The sequence below is a fragment of the Endocarpon pusillum genome (assembly GCF_000464535.1).
Source record: "Endocarpon pusillum Z07020 unplaced genomic scaffold scaffold4398, whole genome shotgun sequence".
NCBI classification, from domain to species: Eukaryota; Fungi; Ascomycota; class Eurotiomycetes; order Verrucariales; family Verrucariaceae; genus Endocarpon; species Endocarpon pusillum.
In genome coordinates, this window is record NW_006916431.1 from 13,973 (window position 1) to 24,995 (window position 11,023).

Genomic DNA, 11,023 nt, shown 5'->3' on the forward strand with positions numbered 1-11,023 from the left:
CCCCATTCATCCCGGTGCGCTGGTCACTGGTCATGCTTATCCTTCCTCGAAATCTCCTCCACCGCAATGTAGCATTCCCAGCGCATCAACCCTGCACCAGCACCACGCCCTCGACCCTCCTCTCCTCCATCCCACATCTACCCCTACGCCTAAACCCATTTCACCTCCTTTCTTCCCGCCCCGCATCCTCGCACCGCTGGGTAGAGCGGCAAAGCAAAGACCGGTTCGCGCGCCAAGCCCGGGTTCAGGGCCTCAAGAGCCGCGCCGCCTTCAAACTACTGCAGATCAATGAGCGGTACCGACTGTTCAGGCCGGGGCAGACGGTGGTGGATCTGGGGTATGCGCCGGGGAGTTGGTCACAGGTAAAAACAAACAAACATACATCAATTTCTATCTATCAATGGCTTGCTCTGATACTCTCTCTGTTTGCTATAAAAAAAGGTGGCGATCGATCTCACGAAACCCAGCGGCCGCGTGCTCGGCGTTGATCTCATCCCCGCTCAGCCGCCTCGCGGCGTCTCGACCATACAAGGCGATTTTCTGTCTCCGGATGTGCAGGATAGCATTCGGTCCTTCCTCAGGGATTCGGATCGTGGACGGAGCTTGAGGCCGCAGGTATATTCCGATGTGGGAGCGGAACATGCTGGGGATGTGGCCATCGATGCAGAGATGACGAGGGGGTATGTCGATCGAGAACGGGAGGGTTCGATGTCGCTTGCTGTTGAGGCAGACGAACAGGAGGTGGAGATGATGGGGCATATTCTGGAGGAGAGGACGGTGGATGTGGTGTTGAGTGACATGTGCGAGCCCTGGGAACAGACAAGTGGCTTTTTCAATCGGACGCTGAGTGACCCTTATCATAGGATGATGAATACCAGTGGAAATAACTTCAGAGATCATGCCGGGAGTATGGTGAGCGTCGTCTTGTTCTCACAGCGTACTCTGGACATCGTGGATGCTGACACCCATCCCAGGATCTATGTCGTTCCGCTCTCCGGTTCAGCTTCGACACCCTCAAAGTCGGCGGGCACTTCGTCTGCAAATTTTACCAAGGCGCTGAAGACAAGGCGCTGGAGAAATCGCTGAAGGCTCTCTTCCACAAGGTGCATCGCGAGAAGCCCGAAAGCTCGAGAAGCGTGCGCTGGAACCCCTTCTACTCGTCGGGGCGTGTGCTGATGCGAGTCCCAGGAATCAAAAGAATCGTATTTTGTGGGTATCAAACGACTTGCGAAAGCTGATAGGGCGGCGGTGTTTGATGGAAGTTGAGCCGAGCGGACGCAGTTATCCTGATCTTATCAATCAATACCTGGCCTTCTCATCACGGCCTTACAGATGGAGGCTGGCAAGTCTCAGCGGGTGGAATCCATCCTTCATATCATCTCGCCCTCGCCTTCCTCTTCAATCTCGCCTTCTTCCTCCCATTCCACGTCGGCAGAAGCAGCCTCAGCAATCCGTTGAACCTCAGCAAGCCCGCTCAACTCTTCCACGAAGCCTTTCTCGTTGAGAGCCTTCTGGACAAAATCCCATCCATCAGCTCTGTACGTATCCGCGATCTTGTCCGAGCAAGCACTACAGCAGTTGTAGCTCTTGCCGGCAATGCTCATATTTTGGAACGTCGACAGGAAGCCTCGGATCTGATGTGGAACGAGTCCTAGTGGGTGGTCACCTCGGTCTTCGGTTGACGACATGGGTGCAGGCGCTGCAGGGCCCTGGGGATGCTGGAGGAGGGAAACCAGTAACTCCACGAGCAGAGCAGATGCAATCGCGGCAACTCCAGGACGGGTCACGGTACACTGTTGGTCGAGCGTCTGATCCTTGACAGAGTCTGCTGGGGCGACCACGTCGTTGCAGAAATAGCAACCTAGCTCCGTGTCTGGTGCATTCTCCACCTTTACACCATGACGCATGACCACAAAGGTGTCGAAGCCAAGGGCTGCATTCATCACAACCTTGCCAGCAGCTTTGCCCATGACGGTGGGCAACCATCTGGACTCCCTTGTGTCCATGAGCAGGAAAACAACGTCGTGTGAATCGACCAGCTCTTTCAATTGCTCGAAATCTTTCTTGGTACCAGCGGGGTCGGTAATAGGATGGCCAGCCATAGGGACAGACAGTTCATGCCCAGTCGAATCTACCCCGGGATAGATTCTCTTCAATGCTTCTGCGGCTCTTACAGCTTTCTTTGCGCCACCACCGAGGCAATCTTTGAAGTCGAAAAGAGGCTGTCTGACCGGATTCGAGTACGATACTCTCCCATTGTCGACAAACGTGATCTTCCGGACACCCCACCCCAGCAGATTGCGGGCAACATAGCTGCCGAGTGTTCCTGCTCCGAGAAGGAGACACTTGGTGTTCTTAATCTTGTCCAGGTTCAAGTTCGGGCTGATGCGCCATTTCATGAGTTTTAGATTGAGGTCCACGGACTGATCGGCTAGCTTTTTGGGGTCCATGTACTCGGTCAGGTCGGCCATTCTACCGTTCAGCTTGCCCTTTTCATTGCGCTCCCATCCTACCACCTTTGGCACAGAGATTTCTCCAACCTCGGTCGGTTCCTCGGTTTTTGTGCGAGGCTTCTTGGGTTTTTTGGTCAGTTCCAGGTCATATATCACACTTCTAGCACCATCACGCTGTTGCTGGGTATCCCGATAGCACAAGATTTGAACTCTATCTCGCTTCCATCGCTGTCTGATCAAGACAAGAAGGTTTCTCAGAGCCCAACCTGGTGCTTGGGGATAGTTTGATGGATCGGCAAAGCAGACATAGCAGTCTTCTGAGTATTCACCTTCAAAGAATCCACTCTCGTAGCCTGAAAGCGAAGAGACCTGCCAAGTGAAGCCGAGCCTTTCGGTGGGTGTTTTTGGCGTGGTTGGTCGCGTCTCGACTGAATCGCTTTCGTCTTTGTAGGACTCCCTCCGCAGCCGTCGATTCCTCTTGGCTAGAAAGAATGCATGTTGGCGGGCGTCGACACCATATCGCCAAGTTTGGACTTTCTCGACAAGGGCGGAAGTCTCTGCGGATGTCATGGGCTTGGCTATGGAAGTGTTCGCGTCTTGGCTACCAGTAGACTCAGCGACCGGAGCCCAAGGTGGATCTGATTGCAAGGCTGGAAAGGCAAACCAGTAGTAGAAATGGTATTTCTTCAGATTGGCAAAGGAGAGAACAACAAAGGAAGTCAGCAGAGAAGGACAAGAGTAGATGGTGCCATCGTTGATAGCGTCCCATATCTTAGCATATCGTCAGGTCTAACGACTGTACCAGAACGTCGTCCGGGACTTACAGTTCTCCCAGCTTGCTGAAGCATACTCCCCTTATCAGTACCCTTATAGTCCTCAATGGTATTGACATTCTTGATCATGCCTTCTGCTCGATAATAACCCGCCGGCACTCTGCTTACGTTATCCGTGATCCGCGCGTCAAGATCTGGTTCCCGCAAAGGACTTACTCATCACTCGTCAAGGCATTGCCATGGATCTGCATGCGAGACGAGTTCTCCGGTCGATCTGAGGGTCGGATCTCGTAGAGTCCCAACAGCTTCCTGGCCGAATCGTCCAGCCTGTCATGGTTGATCTTGTGGGAGGCGAGGGCGGCGTAGAAGGGGATCTCGATGTCGGAGGCGAAGGGGACGTATTGCATCTTGGCTGCTTCGGCAGTGACACAGAAAGGCGGTTGAGAATGTAAGCAGCGGTAGAAGTAGTCAAGACGGATGGTAAGCAAAGTGAAAGAACAGCGGACGAGATGGAAGCACTAGAAGTGGCAGTAGCAATAGTTGTGACAATAGTTGTAACTTAGTAGTAGTAAGTGGCAAAGTACCAACGGAAGATGCCAAGCAGTTCCCGAGGTCTGGTGTCCATTTTCAGCCAGCGCGTGAGAGGAAGATCGAGAGCGAGAGAGAGAGAGAGAGAGGTCGGCGTGACTGGTTGACCACATTGAAGTTAGGCAAACACCAACGTGCTTTTGTTTTAACTGCTGCCTGCTGCTTGAGGCGTATGAGTAGGGCTATCATGTGATGTCTCGGGCGCCGTGATGCCCAACTTACAATATCATATTAGCAATTGTTGAATTGATTGTGGTTGGATGAAAAGTTTGTTTGCTGTCAAGTGGCCAGCGCCTTCTCTTGTTCGAGAGCATGTCTGCATAGAGTTTCAATTTTCTGTCAGAGGGAGAAAAGTTTGAAAGCAAAAAAGTCTTTGTCACCCATCCATATACCGTACACCATACACCATAAAACATGCTCATAGGCATTTGCGGAGGTCTGTGCCTCTGGGAACCACCGCTATGTTCGGAGTACTGACAGATCCCAGGTATCTGTGCCGGCAAACATTCAGTAGCAGAATACCTCGTCCAACACCACCACTTCCTCCGTCTCCACCTCCCCAATACACCGTCCAACCTCCATGTTAGCGATCCCGACGACGTCCGCCGGCTTCTCCCTTCAATATCTGACCAGAGAGGTACCCGGGGTCTCACCTTTCCCGATGTAGACTCCCTCCTCGACTTCGTTACCCGACGCTGGCGTGAACACTGGGTCCTAACCGACATCCATTCCGAATCTACACTCGATCTCCTCCTCCGCCGGCCCTTCTTCCTCCTCATCAGCGTGGACGCCCCCACCTCCCTCCGCTACACCCGCTTCTCCGCCCGTTGTACTCTCCGCTCGCTCACCCCTCCACCCCTGGACAAATTCATCCTCTGGTCCGACACCCACCTCTACTCCCCTTCTTCCTCATCATCATCCAATCACCCGAACCAAACCCCCTCCTCCTCGGCATTAGCAACCCTCCTAGACCGCTCCCATCTCCGCATCCTCAACCCCTTCACCACCCATCCCTCCCTCGCCCCACCTGGGACAAATACTTCATGCACCTCAGCACCCTCGCCTCCACCCGCTCCAACTGCATGAAACGCCGCGTCGGCGCCGTCCTGGTGCGCAACAACCGCGTCATCTCCACCGGCTACAACGGCACGCCGCGCAACCTGACCAACTGCAACGAGGGCGGCTGTCCACGCTGCAACGGAGGCAAGTCCGGCCAGCTGAACACGTGTCTGTGCCTGCATGCCGAGGAGAACGCCTTGCTGGAGGCCGGGAGGGAGAGGATCGGTGACCGCGAGGGCGGCATCTTGTATTGTGATACGTGTCCTTGTCTGACCTGCGCGGTCAAGATTGTGCAGGTGGGCATTGAGGAGGTGGTGTATGCGCAGGGTTATAATATGGATGAGGATACGGCGAGGGTGTTGGAGGAGGGTGGGGTTCGGTTGAGGCAATTTACGCCGGAGAGGAGTGGGCTGGTGAGTCTGGGGTTGGAAGGGAAGGAGGAGGAGGAGGAGGAGGAGGAGGCGGTGAATGGCTGGTTGGTCAATGGTGGGGGCTTAGAGGGCAAGAAAGCGTTGGTTAAGATGAAGGATGACATTGCGAACCGGTAGTAATGTTAAGGCATTAAGATTTGAATGGATAGTTTTTGGCCGATATCAAGACAAGCCCTCTGGCGATCCGGGACCATAGTCAAAGAAGGAAAAAGGAAACGCCTATCCATGCGAGAGTCAAGATCACCCAAAGCTAGAAAGTCCGCTCCTGATTGCAAGAATAACCCCTACTGAATTTGCAACCTCTCCGAAACCGCCCGGTCACGCACCCGCGCCTTTCCCTTCCCCTTACTCTGCCTCCTCTGCGCCTCGCCAAAATTATGCAATCGTTCGCCGATCAGATAAACCTCATCGCGGATCGTCATCCTCCACACCCCAACCTGTCGCCTCAGAAGCACCGCACAATGCAGCGCTAGGGCAACGCCAAGGATGCCAGGGTATGCGTACCTGTACACCTTGGCTTGCAATGTTGGCTGGCGCAGCGTGGCATTGATTATCCATCCCAAAGCCAGAGGTATCACCAGTAGAATGGACGATAAGACCAGAGAGGGCAGAACGAAGGCTCTGGTCGCCAATCGCGTATCAGGACGCCAGAAACCTTCTCGGAGTATTGATCTGATAGCCGTCGCCGCTCTGGTATGTGGACCCGGTTGATTCGTCACGATACGTAGAATGACTCGGAGATAGACAAGCCCGAGTGTCCAAGTCTGTACGAGATGTATTGTCGGTGGCAGGCCTGGAGGTGCATATGTAGGTGGTGGAGGATATGTTGACGCAAGATACGTATGTAGAGGAGCGACAAAATAGAGCTCCACCAGAGTCGAGAACAAGAAAGGAAGAACAAAGCCGAACATAACGCCCATGTACGCAAGACCGAAGAAATAAGCGATCGATGACCAAAGCCGAGGAAGTGCGTGCTTTGTGTCTTTGAAATAATACTTGATCTTTCCCCAGACCCATTCGTTGCAGATACCGTAGTATGAGAATGCGTATGCCACGCTGCCACACAAGTAGAGGCCGATAGAGATTGCGTATAGGTCATTTGGGGGCCGGTCACTTTGGGTGATGAGGACAATGAACGTTCGTCCTAACGAGAGGGGAACGATGGTGAACATGATTCCAGAGGCGGCTGCGAATGCCCAGACCAGGATCACAAACGCGGCAATTCGTGCACGGAACATGGGCGGAATATAGACCTTCACGAAATTGTGGTTCGTGCTCCCATGTGGACCATCGTCGTCTTCCGCTTGACCATCCGTTCTGCTGTTGTTTTCATCAACTTCCAGGAATACTCGACCACCTTTCGGTATTCGTACCGAGTCTGATCCAGGCGCGCGGACAAAGGTGCCATCTCGAAGAAAGTATGTTCCGATTTGACCGTCGTCAGCCAGAGTCTGTCGATCTTCCCCAATAGCAGGCTTCTCAACATCACCCCGCCTCCTTCGAAGGACTGCCCACCAGGTGCGCCTAACATAACTTCCTTGCTCGTCGTCCTTTTGTTCGTTGAACAGAAAGTTGGTGAGTCGTAACCAGCGGGCACATCTTCGGAACCACCATTCGTACATTGCATTGAGTTTCTGCGATAGCCTAACACTGCGTATGAGGATGGGCAGCAGAAAGTTGTAGAACAGAAGGTCAATCGGAAATTCCAGAATGGGTTCATTTGATGTCCAATGGATCGGAAAAATTCCTTGTATTCTGGACACCACCCACACAATACCCCCCAGGCAAAGAATCACCAAGCCGCCATAAACGAGCCCGGAAAAAGCGATTTTGCTGAGTTGTGTTGCGATAGGACGTTCAAGAACATCTCGAACAGGGTGAAATGTTGGATCGTCGGGATCCCGGATAAAATAGAGCACACCTTTTCGCATGATCTTCCTGCACATCGACACAAAAAGAGCAAAATGAAACATGTAACAAGTGCCAACAAACCAATGCACGAAGACTGCCGTCAAGGGTGCGTTCATCATGAAGGCTAGTCTGGACTGGATGCCTACGCCTTCAAATAGAGGCATTAGAGCCACATCGAGGAGAAGGCCACAATATAGTGGGAAGGCAATCATCTCAATTCCAATGATCAAAATGACCTTCATGACTCCGCTAGCCTGGTTCAAGCTATCGGCAACCACACCTTCCACCTTCTCGCCCTTTTTGAGTCCGAGAACCAGGCGACTGATCTTGACATACAGATATCCGATAAAGGCGAAGAAGACGTAACCAATAACGATTGCGATGATTCGATCTCGCGTGTTCCACTGGGCGAGGTTGTAGTCTAGAGAGCTGGTATCTAGTGGCGCTTGAACTTCAACTTTGAGAGAACGTAAATTGCATAAGCCTTGGTACAGCCTTCTGAGATCGTGCCTACTTTGCTGACAGGAGGTCACGAGCAAATTTAATGCCTTGGTGAAGATGGTTTTGTCGATACCTGCAAGGCCATGGATGCATTCTTTCAGCCGTAGCGGCACCTCATAGCTGATATAGACCATGAACTGTCCGATCGTATCAAGATCCAAGACCAATCGACGCTGGAATACGTGGAGTGCTTGATGCGAGAGTACTGAAAAGCTAGGTAGGTCGGGTTTCAAACCTCCGAACGTCCCAAAGATTGACTTCTCTAACCTGCTGCCGCTGCCTGACGCAAGACTCAGCGACATCTTTCCGATCGAGATAGTATCGATCCAAGGATGAGAGACAGGACGGACAAGATAAACAAAATGCAGCACGCAATTCAGGGCAAAAGTCAGCATGTATACGCATATCCCTGAGATGAATAGCGATATGTCGACAGAGGTATCAGCGACCTTCGAAAGAAGGTGCAACGGTGCTCTGACAAACACTCCAAAAGGGTTTGCCAGCAAGAGTAATGCAATCTTGCCCCAAATGTACGGCAACCAGACACTGGCGGCTAGAGTGAGAGTGATGAGGAATTCACTAAAGATTACGTTCTGCACCATCCCTGTAAGCGGGCCTTGCATGCCGATAAGCTCAAGGATACCGTCGAGATCTTCTGCATCCTCAACAGCTTCGAGGTTGTTGAGGTCAATCCCAGCAGCCGCGGCGGCAGCAATGACTTCCGGATTCTGCTCCTGTTCCGCTTCTGCTTCATCTTCAGCATCAGAGACAACATCCACAGCAGGTATCGGCACAAAAGGAGCTTCGTGGTCGACATCTTCAACGACTTGCGCGTCATCCTCACCAAATTGCTCGCTAGCTTGTGCTACATATTCATCTGTTCGCCAAAGCCAGTCGGCTAATGCGTCGATCGCTGTAGGTGTGTCATCAGAAGTGCTGTCGCCGTGTAGCACCGCGTCCGGAGCCTCAAATACAGCATTCGCTCTTGAGATTTCTTCTTGTTCCACGGTAGGCCCTTCGTTTGGTTCAGCGGCTGTGAACACGGGAGAGAATTCAGGAGACGGATTGGAAGAACTTGAAGGTGCCGCTAGGTCTAGAGCAGATAAGCCTGTCATTTCAGTTGGCGCTATCACATCCCATGATGCCGTCGAGCCCTCTTGTGGATCCTGTTTTGGCAACGCTGCCTCTTCTGCCTCTGAGTTCTGGGGATTGTTGCCAGACGACCCTGGCCGTGACGAAGCCTCTGGAGGTTGTGCCGGTAGATCTGCCGCATCAATACTGCCGCCACTCTGGTGTTGGTCAGTTGATTCATGTACATCTTCCAAGTCCGCAGTTTGCATGTCCGACGGAGGCTGCAGAAGCTGTTGATTCTGTTGCAACTTCTCCATGTGCGCCACAACCCATCCAAGTTCCACCTCGCGGTTATCTTCGCGGATGATACGTAGCACTTCAATGGGATCACTGTCGGCTCTGTTCCAAAGATCTTTGAAGGTTTCTAGACCGGGCCATTTTGGACTGCTTTGGCTTGGAATGCCTTCCTCAATTGTCCTTCGAATACTTGCCGCATCTTCTTGCGCGTTGCGTGCTTTTAAGGTTGGCCTTGTGGTAGAACACGGATCTTGGGGAGACTCGTTATCTTCCGTCGGCTCTTGCGCGGCTTGGCCTTTACTCGCATTGAACATCCTTCCTGAGCCCTCAACGTCACCACCAGGAGTCTCGCCAGCTACAGGCTCTTCAGTCGTTTCAGCAACGTTTTCAGCTTCTGCCTCTGGCGCGAGAAGTCTCCGCCGTGCTCTTGGCACAGCAATTCGACGCACCCTTTCTTCTCTCCCCTCTTCTCCAGCCCGCCTTCGTGGTCGACGCGCCGGCCCCCTTAACGCAGCGTCTCCAGCATCCGCTCTAGCTTCTTCTACAAGACCCGCTCCAGGGAGATCTGCTGGCGGCTGCTGGTTGATAACCCATTCACGGATCAGAAATACCAAGATGAAGGCTGTCACAACCAGCAAACAGATGAGCTGTCCCTCAAGCACATCTATGACAGAGTGATTAATGGTTTGATAGGAGGTCAGCGTCTTCAAGTAACGAACTTCGGAAAGGAACGATTGTTGTCGATCTGATAGGTGTAAAAATGCCGTGCTGTTGGCAGCTCCAGTTGAAGTTAAGCCGACAGACCAGTTGAAGAAGCCCGGGTAAAGAAAGCGAACAATCTTCATCAGCAGGAATTCACTTGACGAATAAGCTAGAAAGCCAGAGATGGGAGTGGTCATTTCAGGTAGGGCGCTTAAGAACTCTCCCCTGCCGTTTGACGAGAGCGCTGTCAAGCCGACATCCGTTGTCGAGTTTCCCAAGTCTTGTAGGTAGGACGTTGGTGCATTCGCACTGATCTGTGTAACCGTGCCCCAGCTCCCATCTGCCAACCAGAATAAACCACGCCATACCTGACGGATGGACCATGGCAGCCAACCCAGCCAGACAAGACCAACTAGGAGGTATCTGACCCATCTGAAGGTGTTCCTCACAGCATGCAAGCATATTTGACGGATGAAAAGTGGGATGGGTAGGGTCTGTGGCATTCGATGGTCGTAAAGTTTCGTGAATCGAAAAGGCGTCTTGCATAACTCGCAGTACTTCTTTTGAGAGTGTGATAGCCATTCCATCAAACAATCTTGATGAACAAATTTGATGCTTCCACTACATTTGCATGGATAGAAGAGAGGGAGCTCGTCGGTCGCTTCGCCTCTACATATTCGACAATAATCTCCTTCTTCATTGCCGCCGCCAAATGTTCCTTCATGCCCTTGCGTTTCCGGTTTCGAACCTCCAGATTTCTCAATCTCCTTCTTTTGGTCAATTATCACTTGCTCTCCCCCCTCCATCGCGAGGCTTCACCAAGCCACCACAGCATCAGATGGTCTGGTCAACAAGTTGGCCGGGTAGAGTGGTTGTGGGGTAGAGGATCCAATGATAGCAGTTGTAGAGGGATGAAGAGGCGAAGGGCTTGAGTGGTTGATGACGATATCAAAAGTGGTGAAGATATAGATTGCATAGAGAGTATTAGAAGGCCGTTGCCTGAGTTAAAAAAGGTCGTCTTTGAGCGGCTACTCTTATGTTCTGGGAGACGTTGCTTGTGACGAAGTGGCCAGAACAAAGGCCGGGGTCCGGAGATCCTGCGGAGTAATGGTTCCCCGTTAAGCTGTGGTTATCTTGTCACTAGCACTGCGAATTATGGCAGGTCAAGACCATGCGCTCGGGGGTGAGATTTTAAGATTAAGGTTTCCAGCGCTAATCGAGGCTTGCCGGCGCTAGT

General features: G+C 52.4%; 4 protein-coding genes across 4 annotated transcripts; 2 read left to right on the forward strand and 2 right to left on the reverse strand.

Annotated features, from left to right (window-relative positions):
* Nucleotides 1-32: 32 nt before the first annotated feature.
* EPUS_08586 (uncharacterized protein) lies at nucleotides 33-1,266 on the forward strand (the record flags this gene model as incomplete). Its single annotated transcript, XM_007805627.1, has 4 exons — nucleotides 33-362; nucleotides 442-912; nucleotides 975-1,136; nucleotides 1,189-1,266. 4 exons carry the CDS (start codon nucleotides 33-35, stop codon nucleotides 1,264-1,266), a joined length of 1,041 nt encoding a protein of 346 aa, XP_007803818.1.
* A 104-nt stretch (nucleotides 1,267-1,370) lies between these two features.
* On the reverse strand, nucleotides 1,371-3,633 carry EPUS_08587 (Ubiquitin-like modifier-activating enzyme ATG7; the record flags this gene model as incomplete). The annotated part of the gene is made up of 3 exons (XM_007805628.1): nucleotides 1,371-3,224; nucleotides 3,278-3,386; nucleotides 3,443-3,633. 3 exons carry the CDS (start codon nucleotides 3,631-3,633, stop codon nucleotides 1,371-1,373), a joined length of 2,154 nt encoding a protein of 717 aa, XP_007803819.1.
* Nucleotides 3,634-4,228: 595 nt separating this feature from the next.
* On the forward strand, nucleotides 4,229-5,421 carry EPUS_08588 (uncharacterized protein; the record flags this gene model as incomplete). Its single annotated transcript, XM_007805629.1, has 3 exons — nucleotides 4,229-4,250; nucleotides 4,302-4,692; nucleotides 4,773-5,421. The coding sequence occupies 3 exons, from the start codon at nucleotides 4,229-4,231 to the stop codon at nucleotides 5,419-5,421; spliced, it is 1,062 nt and encodes a 353-aa protein (XP_007803820.1).
* Nucleotides 5,422-5,588: 167 nt separating this feature from the next.
* Nucleotides 5,589-10,592, reverse strand: EPUS_08589 (uncharacterized protein; the record flags this gene model as incomplete). Its single annotated transcript, XM_007805630.1, has 1 exon — nucleotides 5,589-10,592. One exon carries the CDS (start codon nucleotides 10,590-10,592, stop codon nucleotides 5,589-5,591), a length of 5,004 nt encoding a protein of 1,667 aa, XP_007803821.1.
* Nucleotides 10,593-11,023: the final 431 nt, after the last annotated feature.